This window comes from Eublepharis macularius, chromosome 12 (genome assembly GCF_028583425.1).
Source record: "Eublepharis macularius isolate TG4126 chromosome 12, MPM_Emac_v1.0, whole genome shotgun sequence".
Classification (NCBI taxonomy): Eukaryota; Metazoa; Chordata; class Lepidosauria; order Squamata; family Eublepharidae; genus Eublepharis; species Eublepharis macularius.
Genome location: NC_072801.1, coordinates 68,982,526 through 69,002,739, shown reverse-complemented (window position 1 = coordinate 69,002,739; position 20,214 = coordinate 68,982,526). Strand labels below are relative to the sequence as shown.

The following is a 20,214-nucleotide window of genomic DNA, read 5'->3' as shown; positions in this document are numbered from 1 at the left end:
GTCTCTGAGAAATCCTTTTCCAGCACTGAATATTAATTGAAGTTACGAGCAAACAGTGTCAGTTATGCGAGGAAACAAAAGCTGCAACAGTTTCCATCCACAGAAGGGAAAAGCCAAATCAAAATAGAGATGTTCAGATTAAAACAGCAGAAAACTCCCAACTCTCCCTCGATTTTGAGTGGACACCAGCTTGAAGCATGACGATAACTAGTGCTCTTGCCTGCACAGAGGGAACACGGGGGGCGGGCGCAGGGCTGGACACATGATTCAGCAAGATAAATTTGTTTATCTTTCTTAACAGGGGGGCAGGCATCTTGGGGGTTGGCTCCGGTCCGTCTGCACACACAGGGCAACTAGGCTGTAGAGCATGTATAGTGCCTAAAGCTGCTCTCCTACTACGATCTGAACGGGGAAAGAAGATGAATCATCCTAGCCAGCAGTAGAAAGAAGATGCTCTGCAGTCTCGAGTTTAGTGGTTAGGGTGACTTCTAGTCTGTTGCCAGGAAAAACGTTTGATACGATCTCCCTGTTTTGAGCCATTACATTTTGGTATGTTGCGAAAGGGAGAAAAAAGATGAATCACTGGGTGAAGCATCTCCTTCAGTGCCTGGATAATAACATTTGATGCAGCTCCAGCTGAGAGTCACCCTTCCTTCACCAGTAAGTAGCATTTGTGAGCCTATCAAAGGTAAGATAGGAAGCAGTCAGGCACACTTCTGTCATGTCTAGGGTTAGCAACACCTTAGGGGAAGGGGGGATGTCCTGTCACTTTAATAGGGGCTCTATGGGATGCTATGCAAAGGACATACCTCCTCCTCCTCATTGTTGTTGTTGTTGTTTTGCCCTGAATCTTTTGGGGAAGTTCTGGTCTGGAGGTTCAGACTGTGCTATGGTCTGACCACTGCCACTTCAAGTGGCAGGTGAACTCCTGCAATACTACTCTGCCAGAGTAAGGGGTTGGTTAAAATGGTCCACTTGCAGAGACGAATGGATCCACACTGTTTTTTGGAATGCCATGAGAGATTCTAAGATCCCAGTTTATAGCTTTGTTGATGCCTTGGTAGGAGCCTAGAATGAGAAGCTCCTACAAGCTATTCCCCCTGTCAATCTCTTCCAGCCTTGAGGCAAAATTCAGAGTCGTGGATTTCTATGGAGTTGGGAGAATTGGAAGACGTCTTGAGTCATGCCATAGATCCAAAAGAGTTAGCTATGTTAGTCTGTAGTTGCAAAATAGTAGAGTCCAGTAGCACCTTTAAGACTAACAAACTTTATTGCAGCATAAGCTTTCGAGTACCACAGCTCTCTTCATCAGATGCATGGGCCATGCATCTGACAAAGAGAGCTGTGGTTCTTGAAAGCTTATGCTACAATAAAGTTTGTTAGTCTTAAAGGTGCTACTGGACTCCTTACTATTAGGTAGAGTCGGAAAACAACATGAATTGAATCTGAATGGGGGTGCTATAGAACTCATTGGAAGACCTATGAGGTGGCAGGGACAGCAGCACAGAAATCCTACTCCACTCTTACCTTGCATCACCTGTTCCACTACTGCTCAAACCTTCCGACAGGGCAAGAAGCCTTCCACTAGCGGAACGTGCCTCTTTTACCTTAAAGTCCCACTGTGCACTGAGCGGAACTTCTTGCATTCTGTATGACATTGATTTGTTGAAGTGCAAGCAACACTAAAAAATGCATCAATTTTATAAAAATAAACTTCCTATAAATTCATGGCAAAGACATGGAAAATGGTTTGAAATAAACAATAACGGATTGGATCCAGCCAACTTTGCCACTCAATCTTACCCAATTTTATTACAGCCCTTTATTACCCTTATTACAGCCCCAATTCCATATGACTTCTGTCAATAGACGTCCCGTGATTCCTAGCATATGCTTTTGGGTAGCCAAAGGGAACTCTTCCTCGCTTTTTCACCCAGAGAAAAGCTGGCTCAATCCAACTCCATGAACTGAATTCACAGAAAGGAGAAGCAACACAGAAATGGAGTGATGGTTGGTTGCTTAAAGCAAAATAGGAAGAAAAATTCAAAAATCATCCGCAACCAACACCTGCCAAAGAAAGAAAGAAAGAAAGAAAGAAAGAAAGAAAGAAAGAAAGAAAGAAAGAAAGAAAGAAAGAAAGAAAGAAAGAAAGAAAGAAAGAAAGAAAGAAAGAAAGAAAGGTAGCTTGCTTTTTTGCTGCTAAGAGCTGACTGCAAAAAAATGTGATTTTTCTCAAATCTATTTCTGTGCTTCCCTTCTCTATTTCAAATATGCGCCTGTGTTTTAAATTAGTAGCCTGGTGAACAAATTGTTCCCATGGATTTAATTATCTTACTCTGTGTGATCCGCCTTGAGCTGCAGTGAGAAAGGCAAACGTCGTAAGTAAATAAATAAATACTGCCTGTATCACAGGTTTGGAAACACAGCAAGCGTTTGATATTTGCCTACCAGCATGCAGCATTTCAGTGAGAGTCATCTTGATTTTTCTGACAGAATATTAAGGATAATTTCAGTGCCTCTTTCAACATGTTTCGCTGAACTGAAATAAAATAAAATAAATGTGTGGTTGGCATAAGCAATGCTCTTAATTTCAGATACTTGTTGGGAAAATAATAGTATCATTTAACAAACTGATTAAACAATAGCAACTATGGGATAATTTCCCCCATTGCAAACCAAAAGGGCAGGAGATATTTTTTTCTAAAAATCATGATAAATATATAATCTTTATATGATCAACGTTTGCTTTCTAAGAAAATAGGAGCTTCATCCCACTGTATTTTTATTCTGTGTTTCATCTGATTCTTGTCTACACTGATGCCTACGTGGCTGTCATGATCTGTGGCTTACTCTTTTTGGTGGTACAAAGACCTCTCTCTTTCGCAAATTCTAGATTTCACCTAAGCAGATATCCAAAGAAAATTCTTATAAACTTATCAGGCATGGGCACAGAAATTTGACCTGGGTTGTTTTGATATTATTTTATATCCCCTCCACCAGACATGACATGACACCACCGAGGATTATAATAACTACAACAATAACAACCAAGAAAACGTCGTGATGCGACGTCCACCCATGAGTCCGTAATGACTCAGTGCTTGCACCTTTACCTTTACCTTTAATAACAACAACACTGTGCTTATACACCTCCTTCTGGAAAGATTAATGCCCCACTCAGAGCAGTGAACATGATTATCCCTACAATACACTTGGGGAGCTGGAACTAAGAAAAGTGCCTTCCCCAAGGCCACCTGCTGACCTCAGGGCAGTAGCGGGAGTCAAACTAGCAGAGTGCTGATTTGCAGACCAACCATTTAATCACTCTGCTACAGCAACTCTAATCAATTTCATTAGTTTACCTCAGAATAGGAATCCCATTCCCCGGTGGGGCCAGGGGATCCCCTGTTCCCACCTTTTGCCCTTGCAGGGGGGAAGGCAGGGAACGGGACTCCTGGGCATGTTCCCAGGGCTGGTGCGATGATGTCATAGACGTCATTTTGCTGCGGGCCAATTGGGGTCCCACATGGGCTGAATTGGGCCCATCTGGGGCCCAAATTGGCCTGCAGTGAAGCATGCACATTATCCCAGCCTTGCACGATGACATCACTTTCAGGAAGTGACGTCAGCACACCGGCATGGGGCCGTGAGTGCGAGGAGAATCCACAAGCAGTAGGATGGTAAACTCTTACTACTTGGAGGTGCGGAGACCTGGCAACTCTTCCTCAGAAACTCGGACAACTTGGTGAATGTGGGAAGGGGCTGTGATGCAGTGGCAGACTATCTGTCTGGCGTACAGAAAGACCTGAGTTCAGCTGGCTTCTCCAGTTAAAAGGTAGTAGATGATGCAAAAGACTTCCAGCAGAGACCTTGGAAAGCTGTTGCCCGTCAGAGGAGAGAATCCTGAACTTGATAGACCAAGGGCCGGACTCTGTATACAGCAGCTTCATACATTCGACAGCCAATACATCATTCCATGCATCACGTTGGTTCTTTGTTGGATATCAAGTGTTGGATCAGGTGGACATATTACATTTCTTATGCCTCCTAAACCTCTCTGGTATATAATGGCAGAGTTTCAATACAGTCAATGAAACTTCATCCCCCCATCAAAGAAAAAAAACCCATCCAAGCCTTCGCTGCATGCTAGCTGCATGAAGTGCCTTCACCACACAAAACCGGAATTGCTGATTTTTAGTGGTCAGAGAGTCAAAACAACTGCTGACTCGTCCAATCCACCCAAACCATTTCCATTTTCGGTTTCAAGTGACACTGTGCAGGGGACCCTTGGCCATCTTCCCATCAATGGCACCATTTCCCAACAGCATGATTATGCAAGTCTGAAACAGGCAGCTTTCTCTTCTCTAGAAGTGACTTGGACTGGCTCTGTCAAGGAGGAAGATCGACTCTCAGACTTCAGAAGGACAGGATCCAAACTGCGTTTCAAAGGGACAAGAGATCTTTCTACAACATGGAGCAACTTTTCCTGGTTCCTATCCTTGGTATGTGACACATTTAAAAAAAAAAAAAAACCTGTTCAGTTCCTCCCATTTTTTCTTCCAGATTTCCCCTCTTTTTCCCCTTAGGTTCTCAGCTTTCTTCTCATATATATATTTTTTTCTATGGGGAGGGAAGGCAGCATGGTATAGCCCAATCTTATCAGATCTCAGAAGCTAAGCAGGGTCTGTACTTGGACGGGAGACCAGCAAGGAAGACTCTGCAGAGGAAGGCAATGGCAAACCATCTCTGCTTCTTGCCTGCCTTAAAAACCCCGTGCTGGGCTCACTGTATGTGACTTGACAACACTTTATACACACACAGAGAGAGAGAGAGAGAGAGAGAGGGCCAAGCTACACATGACTAATGACACTTGAACAGCAAGTGGATTGAGTGGAGGGCAAGTGAACAGGGAGAAATACACTTGCTGTTCAAGTGTCATTCGTCATGTGTAGCTTGGCCCAGAGAGAGAGAGAGAGAGAGTCCTTCATTGCTAACCGTGGAAGCTGGAAAGCATAGTTTGGCAGACCAAAAGAACATGAGATTTGCCGTTGGGCATTCGCCAAATATTTATTACTACATTCTAACACTGCACAGGCCTATGTGCCATGCCTGCAGTTTGTTGCACATGACTTTTGGGGGGGGGGATACACTTTTGGGGGGCAGACTGGGAACATAGCCCAAGTGCAAACCTGCAATGGACTCTGCAGCACTGTGTGTCGGCAAACCGGGCAGGGAGTGCTTAGCATAGACCCAGCCAGCAGTGAGGACAAAGACATCAATTCAAGCACTGTGGTTTTCCACAAACGGGCACAGATCGCCAGTGCTGAGCCAGAGATGAGTGGCCCCTACAGCAATAACTCACAGTGCCAAAACAGCCACTCGGCTTCACTTGCTCCAGGCTTGGCTCTGCATAGTCTTCAACACTAGCAGCCTTCGAGGGTACTAGCAACCCATTGAGAAATATCATGGAAAGTTGAATGGTGGGTCCAGTCCTGATTGTGCTATGAATTGACAGTTTTAATTTACTCTTTTTATCAGCTATAATCCATGCTTTCTTACAAAAACTCAAGGCACTAGCTGATTAATCTACTAATTAAGTCAAGGGAATTGCTCAACTCTCCTCCTTTTCTATTTCGTTCTCTTCTCCAGTTTTCCTCCATGCTGAGATCTCACCAGCCTCGACTGCAGGTAACGTTCAATCTTTTTTGCATTGAGATGTCAGTTGAGGGAGAACTGATGGGAGGATTCTTGTTTGTGGCAGGGGTTCAAACTGTGGGCTGTGACACTAACGCGGGGCCAGTTCTCCGACAAGTGGGTTGCAATTCCAAGAGGGAAGGATTCTGACTCTAACAGTGCAATCTTAAGAAGAGTTACTGCAGTTTAAGCCCATTGAATCCAATGGACATAGACTGAAGTAACTCTTCTTAGGATTGCACTGTAAGATCTGCAACAATGGCTGATTCCGCACATGTTGGATAATGCACTTTCAATCCTCTTTATAGATCATTTGGAACGGATTTTGTTGTGTGCAGAACAAGAAATCCGCCTCAAACGATTGATAAAGTGCATTGAAAGTGCATTATCCAACGTGTGCAGAATCAGCCAATAGTCAAAGTCAAAGTCAAAAGAGTTTATTGTCTATAGCCATAGGCCGTCACAATTCACCAAACATTGACTAATAAACAATTAAATCCCTTATCACAGTTTGTATAGGTTACTAAAATTAATTAAAACAATACAAAATCAACAAGAGTCCAGTAGCACCTTTAAGACTAACCAACTTTATTGTAGCATAGGCTTTCGAGAATCACAGTTCTCTTCTTCAGATGCATGGAGGACAAAAAGAAACTGGTCAGATATAGAGGAGGAGTGGGGAGGGCGGAGTAGATGCAGACAGCTCCTTCTGATATGGAGATGCAAACAGCTCCTTCTGATATGGAGATCAATTTGCTTCTGTTAAGGAAATCAGTTACCTCTAATAATGAGATAACCATTCATAGTCCCTATTCAGTCCCAGCTTGACAGAGTCAAATTTACATATGAATTCCAATTCAGCAGCTTCCCGTTGGATTTTGTTTTTGAAAGGTTTCTGTTGAACTACAGTGACCTTTAAGTCTTTGATGGAATGTCCTGGTAGATTGAAGTGTTCTCCCACTAGTTTCTGGACGTTGCCATTTCTAATGTCAGATTTGTGTCCATTTATTCTTTTGCGTAGAGGTTGGCTGGTTTGTCCAATGTACAGAGCAGATGGACATTGTTGGCACATGAGGGCATATATCAGATTGGAGGATGAGCAGCTGTAAGAGCCAGAAACAGTGTAGTTGATGCCATTGGGTCCTGTAATTGTATTCCCTGGGGCAGAGCTGGCATCTGGGTCTGTTGCAGGGCTTGGTACCTGTGCTGGTGACTCTGCTAGCCGATTCATGATTGTAAGTGAGAAGTTGTTTAAGGTTGGGGGGCTGTCTGTAGGCAAGGAGAGGTCTTCCACCCAGGGCTTCTGACAGTACATATGCCAAACTATCACAGGAGTCACAAAACAGCCTCATTCAGTACCACCTTAGATCTTATCTTTTTGGCTGTGAGTGCAAACTGAAAGACTCTATAGGACACATGATTATCAGTGTCAGATAACAAAAACACAATCTTCTCGATTTCAGATTATGTGTTTGTCACTGATAAGATTCTAGCCAAAAAATTAGTTCTGGGTACACTATATAATGGACAATAAAGTAGGTAGTGGGAAAGGTTCTCCACTGTAGGTAATCCACAAATGCAGGTGTGATGTTCCATAGGGATGTGAGAATAACGCCCTGCCAAAAGAGCTGTTTGCATCACCTGAAAGTACAAAGCAGTGAAAGACACTCTGAGGTTGTAATGAGAAATACTGGCTAGGTAGGGAGATCTTGAATGGTCAAATTTGATTAGTTTTTACCAAGGAGCTGCCTTAGATTTTAATATTGATAGCCGATCCATCACTGCATCTGACTTGTAGATCTACTCCTTAAGTGGGAGGTTGTTGGCTGAGACCCCTAACAGGTCATCCGGGATGGTATACCTTTGGCAAATGGTGGATAGAAAGCCAGGGCATGTGGGGGGTCTTTGGATAGTAAGTAATTTACTGATTAGCAAGTTAAGGAGTCAGAACTGGAAAATTTGATCCTTTTCCTGTATTTTAATACTGCAAGGTGTACCCACGCCCTAAGGGAGGGGAGTCCTGTTTCAGCCCTCATCACAGCGGCAGGAGCGCCTTTGGGCAAAGCCAAAATCCATCTCAATAATTGGTTTTGGATTACCTCAAGACTGGTTAGAATGTCTTCCTTCCAACCCCACACTTCAGCTCCATATAGGGGGTGAGGGACTACCTTGCTCTTAAATAATTTCAGTGCTGGATCTATCAGCCGACCCCTCTTTGTATAAAAGAAATGTATGATTGACCCTACAATCCTTGATGCTGAGGATTTAACCAATGCAAGATGTATCTTCCAATTCAGAGTATCTTTAAAGGTTACCCCTAGACAACAATAGGTAACATTTCTCAAAATATATCATTCTTAATTTTAGAATTTGAATATTTACATATATGTGTAAACATGTAGCTTACGGGGGCATGTTTGCATCTGGTCAACATCAGTATTTTTAATTTTTAATTTAATTTTTTTAATTGTTTGCAGAAAGCTAGTGCATTACAGAGAAACCTGCACTAAATCTTTCTCCCTGATATACAAACAGCGCAATCCTAAACAGAGTTACTCCAGTCTAAGTCCACTGATTCCAATGGCCTTAGACTGGAGTAACACTTCTTAGGATTGCACTGTAAGTATTTTTACATGCAGGGAATTTTATCAACATAGGGAGGCATTCAAAACTAACAACCCCTCTTTCTGCGCTTTATGAAAGGTGCAGAGATCACACCCCTAACTTCAGCTAGAGGCGTAACTAGGACCACTAGAGAACAGAACTAACCAAGGAAAACATGCCTTCTAATTTTCATAAACGGAGGAACTTTCTTGAGAAAGATGTGTTTCAAAATCCCTTTCAAATCATGGGGTGGTGACTCATGCTGTTCAGGAAACATGGGTAAGAGCATAAGTTGGTCATCATCGTACAATTCCAGATTGCGTGTGAGCATCCTCATTTGGAACTTTCTCCCCATTAATAAAATAAAACTCCCTGCACATATAAAAACTGATCCGGAGGAGTTAGCCATGTTAGTCTGTAGTTACAAAACAGTAAAGATTCCAGTAGCACCTTGAAGACTAACCAACTTTATTGTAGCATAAGCTTTCGAGAGCCACAGCTCTTTTACTGTATAAAAGCTGGTACAGTATGGAGAAAGATTTAGATAGCTTGTCCCCTGGTTTCAATAACATGCAGGGTCTTTATTTTTCCTGGGTTGAGGACAATGTTCCAAATTATGAAGATCTGAATCTGTTGTCTGAGCTGACATCCAAATTCCTGCCACTTCAGTCTTCTGCATCCTTTCCATGTAACATGCAGCCTGGTTCTGATTCTGCATCTCCCAGGAAATGTTGAGTTGGGTCCAGCCAGACACTGTAGAGGGCATTGATAATCATAGATCTTTCCCACACACCTCTTCCCCCAGAGCAGAAGTCCTTTCTATACCCCTAGAAAATTTATTCCCCAGGTCGAGGGAAGAGTTGCCAGGTCCCTATACCCACCTGGTGAGAGAAGGGGGACCTGGCACTTACATCATGCTGTGAGTGTGGTCTTTTTTTTCCAGCTCTGGTGCTGGCGCGATAACATCACTCCTGGAAGTGATGTCATTGCACCGGCCATGGGAGCACTCTTGTGCTCCATGCAGGGCTGATCCAGCCTGTTTGGAGCCAAAATCAGCCCAAAACAAAGTGTGGGAGTGCTCCCGCAGCTGGTGCAACGATGTCACTTCCAGGAGTAACGGCATCACTTCTCTGGGAGCGTGTGGGCTACCTGGGGTTGTCCGCCAGTGGCAGGTGACTTCCAGAGGCTGATTGCTGCAAGATTGTCGGAAAAGGGAGCAAACCCTTGGGAGTTTGCCCACCTCCGATGGGCACCTGGGAACCCTAGCACACATAAAACAATTATCACTGTAGGTTGGAGTTGGGAGAGGAAGGGGGCAAAATTGCCATTTCTGCCTCTTCCGTCAGCCCCCTGCCTGTTCTATCTCCACTGACATAGAAACACAGAGGTGGAAGTTTCCCCATGGATCATCTAGTCCAACCCCTGTACGATGCAGAAAATTCACAGCTACCTCCCCCAGCTACCCCTGCTCTATGCACAGAGGAAGGCAAACAGAACAGGGAGGAGAGGACAATTGTGTTCCCAATCCCATAGCAGCTTCCTGAAACATGTGGCTATTTCCTGTGTGAGTCAAATGACTCAGGGCCAAGCTACACATGACGAATGACACTTGAACGGCAAGTGGATTGAGTGGAGGGCAAGTGAACAGGGAGAAATACACTTGCCATTCAAGTGTCATTCGTCATGTGTAGCTTGGCCCTCAGAGTCAGACAGGATCACTGGACGAAGGGGAATGCAGGAAATATCTGCAATCTTTGCATCCCCGAACTACTGGATCCAGTCCATTGTGCCAACATTCGTGTTCTCATTTTGTATCTGTATTTGGGACCATGTTTTCCTTCTACATCTTGCCCACTAAACAGACCCCTTCATTTAAATATATGTTATCTAAAGATTAAAACATTTATAACTTGCATTCCACATGGTTCAAGATGACTTGTAATAATCATTAAAAAAACCCATTTCCAATTAAAACCAAAATAAAATAACAAGATTAGAGTCCAGTTGCACCTTGAAGACCTACAGGATTTGCAAGGTAAAAACCTTTATCAAAATAAAATAATTACTCCCCCCTCTTTCTCCTCCTTAAAAGAAGTCTACCTGACATGCCCCCTCAAAATCCCTGGCAAACAAGCAAAGCTTGCAGCACCTCCTGAAGATCTCCAAGGAGGGGGCTCCCCTCACCTCTTCAAGAAGCCCGTTCCATGATATAAAAGGCCCAGGCTCCAGTCTGTGCCAGACAGGCCACCCTAAGTGGTGGGACAGCCAACAAATGGCTGCCTGAGGACAGTAGTTGGTGAACAGGGACATATGGAAGGAGATGGTCCTTCAAGTATGTGGGTCCCACTTTGTAAAGAGCCTTAATGCTGATAATCAGCACCTTGAATTGAGCCTGAAAACAGACCAGTAACCATCGTGTTTCAAAATGGTCAGCATACGTTCCCAGAGACTGGACCCTAACAATAGTTGGGCTGACATATTCTGGACCAGCTGTCATTTCAAGGGCAGCCCCACATAGAGCATATTGCAGTAATCCAACCTTGAGGGTACAGAAGCATGGATCAGTGTGGCCAGTTAAGCTGAGTTTAGATAATGAGAGAGTTGGTGAACTCAATGCAGCTGATTGAAGACATCCCTTGCTATCATGCCAACTTGCTTTTCAAAGAGCAAGGCGGGATTTATTAGCACCTGCTCTGAGAAAGCCAGCTTCACTCTCCCCTGGACAAGTGGATTCAATCCCTCTAGAACATCAGCCTTCCCAACTAGCATTGCCTTGGTCTTGTCCGGATTGAGCTTCAGTTTCAGTTTCTCTTCTAGGAGAACAGCTAATTTCCGCCCAACTTTCTGTGAATCCAAGTTATCGTCAGTATTATGAAGGTGACAATATTGATCTCATTTGCACTGCTAAGATCAACAAGCCGGTGAAAGGATATAGATTTTTTAACGAGAGCAAGGCTGTGATACATGAAATGGACTTAGATGGCTTTGGGAATGGCTGGCTGCCTGTCAAAGTTCAAAAGGAGAAAGCTGGAAAATACAGCTGCGGTTACTGGACAGGGGAGATTGACAAAGAGGTCCGATCGCCACAAAGCAATATAATCACCCTGCAAGTGACAGGTAGGTTTATATTTCCTACAATGATGGGTAAGATGGACAATCCAGGGTGCTTGCTCATAATATGGCATGAGCTACTGTGAACCACGAGTATTCTGAACACCATTACAAGTCTTCCAAGTGCTCGAAATGGCATTATGGGAGTGTCATGGGATACTGAATACAACAGCCTGCAGCTTCCAAGGGTTGCCAGGAAAGAGACACAGCCCAGGAGACCTGATTACTCTTCAGATTATGGAAACGTGTGTGCTATTTTCACAGAATCACAGAGTTGGAAGGGGCCATACAGACCTTCTAGTCCAACCTCCTGCCCAATGCAGGATGAGCCTAAAGCATCCCTGACAAATATTCATCCAGCCTCTTCTTGAAAACTGCCAGTGAAGGGGAACTCACCACCTCCCTAGGCAAATTTTAATCATGTATGAATGTTTGGGATTTTTTTTTATATTGGGCCCGGGTGGGCAAAGAGAATGCTTGTCAGGGACCAATGGTGGCTGCCACCATTTTGAAGAGAAGGAAGATGGCAAGCAGCAATTGGTTTGGAGGAGGCAATGTTCTTCCTGATCCCCATCTGAGCCCCTGCAACACTCACCTGTCAGAGATCAGTAAGAGGTTAGTTTAATTGTAAGAAGTAGCAGGACCTCTTCCAATGCAGCTTCAAAGCTGTGGAGCAAGCGTATCCCTTGAGCATATGTCTCATACTCCTTTTAGCTTCTCGAGAAAGGAGAAACATACATTTTGAAGCTGACTTGGGGAAAAACAAACACTGCTTTTATGGTCTTTCACTGTGGTTCTTCCAATTCCAGGATTCTGGTCTGAAGGTTTCACTCACTCACTCAGAGCCAAGCTACAAGTGACCCCTGACACAAGTTGGACACTTGTCAGCTTCCCTCAAGTTTTGATGGGAAATGTAGGCATGCTGGTCTTACAACTTGGCCTCCATTTAATTGAAGTTTACAGACACCCCCCCCACACACACACACACACAGCAGAGGGGAAGGGGGGCGCCCAGCAAGAGCCCGACGCCTGCACTCCCCTCTTGACTGCATGTTCTCCCTCCTATAGACTGCCTCTCTGTAAACTTTAATTAAATGGAGAGCCAAGCTGCAAGACCAGGATGCCTACATTTCCCATCAAAACTTAAGGGAAGCTGACAAGTGTCTAACTCATGTCAGGCATCACCCGTAGCTTGGCTCTCACTCACTTACACACTTCATTTATACCCCCCTTTCTTCCCAATGGTGACCCAAAGCAACTTACATCATTCCTCTTTCTTCCATTTATCCTCAAAACAACCCTATGAGGTAGGATAGGCCGAGAGAGTGCAACTGATCCAAGGCCACCCAGCAAGCTTCGGGGGCAGAATGGGGGGGGGGGGTTGAAGCCAGGTTTCCAGATCCCAGTCCATCACAGCCCATCAGTGTCTTGTGATGGCTGAAAACCACTGGTTATGATATAAGGTTTTGTCGGCCACAGATCACTTCCTTCATCAAAGCAGCATTACCTGTTGTTGACAGATGGAAATATGCACAAGGAACAGGGCATAAGGGGTGAGGCTGTACAGTTCTGCCATCTGAGAGACAGGCATACTACATGGCCGTATGGGGCATGGACAAAAACAAGATCAAGTCAGAAGAGTAAATAGTCCAATCTGAACTGGAGTGCACTATTCCAGACGGGTGATTAGTGGGCAGAGAGAATGAATAGCGTGCATAAACCTGTGGACAATAACCTTAGGTGAAGAGTTAACCACTCCCAGTTGCTATTGAGACCATTTCTGTAGGAATGGCTCCATATACATTCCCCAGTCCTGACTTCCCTTTCCAGTCAGGCAAAGTCATTTCATTCAGCAGGGTGATTTTTGCTCATTCCTGCCTCACACTGCATCCCTCCACTTCAACCCCCAGAGTTTCCCAGGGTGTCCAACTACCCACAAAAGCACAATTTCAGGGTTTATAAACTGCAGTGAGAGAGGGAGGAAGACAATGTTCCATTTATGCACAGCAGGCCTACACATCCTTCATAGAAGCCAAGCCACAGAAATAACATCGGGCAGAGTAAGCGACCTTTTGGGGGTTACAAAGCACAGATGTCCACATTTTACTGGTATAGTTTTGGTTCACATTATGATATGTCCGACAAGCTTCATCTGAGGGCATTTCTGCTGATCAGAAAATAAAAGCAGAGCTCTCGATTCATTTGAGTTGGGGGGGGGGGCGGAAATTCCAAACCACTCACATCTAAAATTAATTACTGTTATTTCTGTTTTCATTATTAGCAAGCCACTTGTGATGAAATTGCAAAAAAGATAGGGATGTATCTTTATGTTACAATTTGCAAGATTTTTACCTCTCCTGTCTGCCTTCACGGGGCTACCGAAAACCGTTTGTCCACAGGATGGCAGCAAAGACCAGTTTTTGCTATCTGTGCTTTCAAATTCTTTCACAGCTGGTTGGTACATTTGGGTTATAAATCAGCGGCTTCAGAGTAGGAAACAGTGTGATTCCTAAGGCAGACACGTTTTCTACTGGTGTGTGGAGTAGGAAAAAATTAGAAAATGCATTATACCACACACGTTGCAAATCAGACATGAGTGTTTGTTTCATGTTTTGGGGCCAAGCAACAAGTGACGAATGACACTTGAACAGCAAGTGGATTAAGTGGAGCGCAAGCGAACAGGGAGAAATACACTTGCCATTCAAGTGTCATTCGTCACTTGTAGCTTGGCCCTTGGTGACTTACTTGTTTCTACCTCTGTCTCTCCACCCTAGAGGGAGAAACTGCTGAATTAGAAGTAAGGCTCATGCAATTGCCTGTGTGCAAATGGCTGCCATGGAGGACATTTTATCCACTGTCAGGCAGCTTGTCAGAGGGTGGTATTTTCTGACCCTTCACACAATCTCATCTAGAATTTTGTAACTGTACATGGGCAGTTTGCCACACCTACTTCCTCCCATTCAGAAATATATTTTTCCTTCTACATTACTGAAGCTTAAAATGTGCACTGATAAAACACCACAAAAAAAGCAATTGTTAGGTGCATATGAATATGTACATATGTGGGGGTGAGGAGATTCTGAGGGAATAGCAACAGACCGAGAGTGCTCTACTCTGAAATTATTTTTAGAAATTCTACTAGAATTCAGGGAGAATGAAATGCAATATACAGCAAAAAAATCCCAAAAAATAAAAGAACAGGATTAGGGAAACCCAATTATACCTAACTTACATAACCTGACACACTACTCTGTATGTAGAACACCACACACACACACACACAAACACACACACACACACACACACACAGTTATATTCTGTGATACTCTGAAAATCTTGTTGGTCTCTAAGTGCCATTGGACTCAAATCCTGCTGTTCTACTGCACCAAAAGTATCTTTATACAATCATACATACAAACTAATTGATTGCTTTTGGGGGGAGATTTTTATCAATGCATATAAATGCATTACATTGAACACTGTGTGTGAATTGGTAAACAGAGGTGTTTGTTTTACAAAATGTCTACCCCCCATGTCTACCCTCATAAAGGCCACCAGGGTAGCTAACAAAACATACATAATAAAATCACATTGTAAAACCATTAACCTCCCCCCCCCCAAAAAAACAACATACCATTAAAGCAATTAAAAACAGAGCTAAAACTACACACAAAAAATATAACAATTTAAAAAATGGAAAGGAAGAGGGGATCACTAAAGGACTGCCAAATGAAACACCTGCTGGTGAAAGATGGCAACAAATGAGGAATCTACCTGGGAGAAAGTTTCAGAGTTTGGGTACCATGAGAATAATAAATAAATAAAAAGATATGCAGATAAAGCCTAACCTTTTGGTCTTTTTCTGTTTGTGTAGTGGTTAAGAGCATGGGACTCTAATCTGGAGAAATGGGTTTGATTCCCCACTTGAAGCCAGCTGCATGGCCTTGGGTCAGTCACAGCTCTCTCAGAGCTCTCTCAGCCCCACCCACCTCACAAGGTGTTTGTTGTGGGGATAATAATGACAGACTTTTAAACCACTCTGAGGGCCAAGCTACACATGACGAATGACACTTGAACGGCAAGTGGATTGAATGGAGGGCAAATGAACAGGGAGAAATACACTTGCCGTTCAAGTGTCATTCGTCATGTGTAGCTTGGCCCTGAGTGGGCATTAAGTTGTCCTGAAGAGTGGTATATAAATCGAATATTGTTGTTGTTGTTATTGTTATTTGTGTGACTATGCTGCATTCATTTTTTGGCACCTTGACCGCCTCAGAAAGCCCATTTGGGAATATGAGGAGATTTTGAAATTGGGAACAATCACATCACAGTTTTCCCATTGTTTGTTAGTTTGCTTGTTTGTTTTAGGAAGAAAACATTGGCATCCAAATGGATGTGGAAAATCCACGCTTCAGTGGAGTGGTGGGCTTGTCTTCTGTCTCTACATGACATGAAAAAAAAATCCTGACGACAGACCTTTCTCTTTTGCAGAGGCCCCTAAAAAGCCATCCCTTACATTGAATCACACACTCCCGCAGTACAAGTGGGGCGATTCTGTGAACTTGGTGTGTTCAGCTCCAAATGAAACAAAGGACATCAAGGAATTCCAGTACTACGGAGACAGACAGACGATCCAAGCCATAAGTGTGGATCTTGTTACAGACACATACAATCTGAACATCATAGAACCAAAGGACACAGGGAACTTCATGTGCGCCTATATCCAGTTAATTTCTGGGCGAAATGTCCGTTCTGAGAAGAGCGACCCTGTCTTTATTGATCCAGCAGGTAAGTTCTGAGTGGCCCCTGACAACTTCTTGAGAATGTCCTTCCTTCCATCCTGCCTTCCCAACTTCCTCAAACTCCCTTTGATGTTGATACACCAATGCACAAAAGAACAGTATTTCTAAACCTAGAAGCTGTGTGTAGCCATCGTAACCAACGAACATTCAGGAGTCCTCCTCGAATCTGTTAAACCCTTCTTTTAAAGTTAAAAAGGCTGAGACTGCACCAGGAGGCAGTGAATTCCATAACTTCACAATGAGTTGTGTGAAGTTATTCTTTCTTCAACATTTGTCTGGAGGGCTTCGGACGGAGGGGAAGAACCCCATGGTGCAGCTAATTATCTCACAAGATGGTTGCGAGATAGGGGTGAGATAGGAATGGTAAATCACAGCACGTGATTTCTTAACAATGAGTAATAACCACTGGGAGAATCATACTAGAGCCTGCCGGTCTGACGTGATGATGAATAAGAGCACCTGGCTCATTCTGCAGAAGATGATGGATGTGGCAACTTTTCGTTACCTTCTATAACCAGCAACTCTCTTCTCTTCACCTCCCTAGGCACCAATTGGGGACGGATATTGGCCACTGGTGGGGCTTTCTTCACCATCAATGGTCTCATCTTTTTAACCACCCACTACTATTTCCTGCCAAAGGCAAGTGAGATTTTCTATAGAAGCCCTGTAACTGAGAGGTTTGGGAGCTTTTTCACTCCCGCACCAAAGAGAAAGGACGTTCGTGCAAGGTTGGCCCAAGATATTTTGGTGCCAGAGGTGGAAAGCCAAACACTCGTGCATAATAATTAATGAAGGGCAAGGTGAACTGAAATGAGAAAGAACAGTGTGGTTGTTTTCAATGGGGCTTACACTGGAGACCTTCTCAGAGACAAGGTGGCTCAAAGTCTTTTTGCCATCCAAGCAGGGCCAATGCTTGTTGCAAGAACAAGTTAGTAGGATGAGAAGGTCAAGCTAGCACTACAAAAATATAACAAAATTAGATGTGTTTATTATAGAGTGTACACAAAAGCAACAATTTAAAAATTTTAAAAAGATAAAAGTCTAAATATTAGACCACAAGTAAGTACATACATGATTGTAATGCTTCATACATAAAGATGGATTGCCCAACGACCAATAACAATTACATCCAAATAAATAGTATCTCATAGACACTTGATAGACTACCGAAAAACAAATGGACCATATGCGTTTCAGCCCCTAAAATGCCTTCCTCAGTGGTCAATGTAAATAAACCCAATAATAGTTATACTAAAATTAAAAATTAAAAGCCAGGCGTTACTGTCTGCAACTGTCAAAGAGAGGAAGAGAAAACGAAACTATTATATATTCAAAACTCATTGATGCTTTTTATGGAATTTATAAACCAAAGTTTTAACCATTATTAACTTACATGATGTGTGGTTAGGATTTAGACACAGAACCTTGCATTGTTTCTCATAGTAATTTCAGCTACACATCTGGCTATTATATTCAATGCTGTACTGAAAATAAATATGCATCAGTTAAAATAAAGCATATATAAATATAAACTGATGCAAAGAGTTAATTAAAAAGCACTCACTTTTCTGGGTTGAGTCCCCTCCCCTTTTTTTTCTTCGTTTTTAATAAGAACAAGCTAGGCCATAGTGGTGTTAGCAGGACCTGGGTGTTGGTGTTGCAGATTTGGACGCATAGGCTATGTCATCAGCTCCAGGGACAAGAATGACCACAGAGGGTCTGCCAGCACCTCAGTAACCTACACTGGACCCCACCTGCAATGGCACAGTTCTGGAAGATGATAATGGATCCACTGTCCCCGTGATCTTCCACTGCAGTGCTGTCTTTTATTTATGCTGCTGCAAGCAACCACATGGACCGCTGTGGTGGTGAACTGATTATTTGAAGAGTTCTACGAAGGGAGTATATGAAAACATTTTGTACTGAGTCAGATCCTCTACGTCAGTCTCGTCTACTCTGAACAGCCATGGCTCTCCCAGGGTCCCAGGCGAGCATCTTTCTCCAGCACTGCCACCTGAAATCCTTACATTAGGAGAAGGCAAAAATTGAACCTGGGAACTTCTGCAGGAAAAACTTGCGTTCTTCTTTTGAGCTACGGCCATGTGGCAAACCCATCTGTCTCCTGCTATTCTCCCTCTCCCCAGATCTGCAACCTTGCCCTCACCCTCCATCAGTACAGATTATAGAGTGCATGGCTTCCACCAGTCCTAAGCCCCAGCCCATCGCTGTCTGTCCACTCTCCAACTGTTTTTCATGACCTGACCAATGTATGTGGGCTTTGGATTCAACTGTAATGCTGAAGTCCTTCAGACAACTTAACGCCACTTGAGTTGATGCCATTTGTCTGAGAGGGTTCAATCTATAGTGCTTTCTGCAGTCAACAGAGGGTTGCCTTAGAGTTGCCACCTCTGGCTTGGCAAATTCCTGATGGTTTGGGGGTGGTGACTGAGAAGGATGGAATTTGAGGAGGGTAAGGAGCTCAGCAGGGATGTAGTGGCATAGAGTCCACCCTCCAGAGCTGGTATTTCCTCCAGGATCCATGTAGCTTTGAGATCAGTTGTAATTCCAGAAGAATTCCAGGCCCTACCAGGAAGCCAGGGCCGTTTTCACACGCACCCAGGTAGATGGCACAAACTCACAGCATGAAACGTCTTCTCAGCATGATCTCCCATCACGATCCCCTTTAATGGCCCGATGACATCAGAAAAAAGGCCATTAAATGGGATTGTGCCAGGAAATTGCGCTAGGAAGACGCTTTTATGCAGTGAGTTTCGCACGATCTTCCGGGCGCATGGCCGTGTGAAAACGGCCCGACAATCCTAGTTGCCTGTGATGTAGCATAGGAATTGGGAGGTCTGCTTGGGAAGGGAGATTTTGCATGAGATTTCACTCCTGTGATATGATCCACAGAAGTCTTTAATCACCTGCTTTTAATCTTTTCAGGTGTCCGAGAGGAATGAATAGTAACACATCTCCAATGTCCTTCTGGGTTCTCTGTCTGCTTCTTTCCAGCCATAGTGTGATCCGGCCTCTGTTCATTTACCCAGTCCAGCTTGTATATATTCGCTTCCGTGTAGAAGCCCTGGATGCTGCATCAAGGTGGCGCTTGTAGTCTTTTATACCGCAGTTTTACCATTTGATGTTTGACGCCTTTATCTATGGAGTTTTGTGACTTTTAACTTCTGTAATTCTATTCTGTTTTTAAACGGTATCGTTCTTTTATTGTTGTGAGCCGCCCTGAACCTGTTTGTGGGGAGGGCAGGATATAAATATGATTAAATAAATAAATAAATAAATAAGAGCGAGAAATTCTCACTAAAAAAATCAAACAACAATCAAAACAAACAACAATCAAAAATCAAAAACAACAAAAACACTCCTGAATAAAGTCCCAGAGTATGAGTACTTGAATACTTTCTAAGCGTCATAATGGGCTTTCATTACAGAGAATCAGTACATTGATTCTCGCTTAAACGTCCTTAATATATTTTTATTAAACTGCAGAAATCCACGCCAGTAGAAACAGATAGATTTTCTGGTGCATCGACGTTCTCCACGGGAGGGCAAAACGGATGAACTTCTATTCTATTTGTGTCCAATGATCTTCTGAGCAGCTCACTTATTTAGTACAAAAGAAAATCACTTTGATAAAAAACAGCATTCTGAATCAACGGGAAGTCTTTGAAAAAATGAGACAGGCTCAGCAGGGTCTCCCCAGCCATGAATTATGAAAGCATTGCTTTATGACACAGGCTACAATTCCTTTTCAGCACCGTCCTAGCTTGCTCTGGGCCGGCTGACTAAGCCAAGCTACCTTTGTGGATGCTTTTTCTATAGTAATGACTCAGTGGCCATGAAAAATATATATATTTCCTGTACTTGATACCCTGATGAAAGAAATAGCATAATAGCGGCTATCAAATGGGCCTTTTATTATGGAAAAAAGTACATTAAATGAACTCTGTTTAATGGATTCATACAGCAACTAGCCCAAGAACACCGG

General features: G+C 43.5%; 1 protein-coding gene across 3 annotated transcripts; it reads left to right on the top strand.

Annotated features, from left to right (window-relative positions):
• The first annotated feature begins 511 nt into the window (after positions 1-511).
• Positions 512-19,510, top strand: LOC129340264 (uncharacterized). 3 transcript variants are annotated; one of them, XM_054994954.1, is made up of 7 exons: positions 512-660; positions 4,369-4,502; positions 5,650-5,688; positions 11,116-11,415; positions 15,901-16,197; positions 16,756-16,850; positions 19,155-19,510. In XM_054994954.1, exons 2-7 carry the CDS (start codon positions 4,472-4,474, stop codon positions 19,173-19,175), a joined length of 783 nt encoding a protein of 260 aa, XP_054850929.1. In that variant the 5' UTR covers positions 512-660; positions 4,369-4,471; the 3' UTR covers positions 19,176-19,510. The 3 variants fall into 3 exon arrangements, with proteins under 3 accessions (XP_054850929.1, XP_054850930.1, XP_054850928.1); XM_054994955.1 differs by lacking the exon at positions 16,756-16,850; XM_054994953.1 differs by lacking the exon at positions 19,155-19,510 and having other exon boundaries at positions 16,756-17,257.
• The last annotated feature ends 704 nt before the right edge of the window (positions 19,511-20,214 follow it).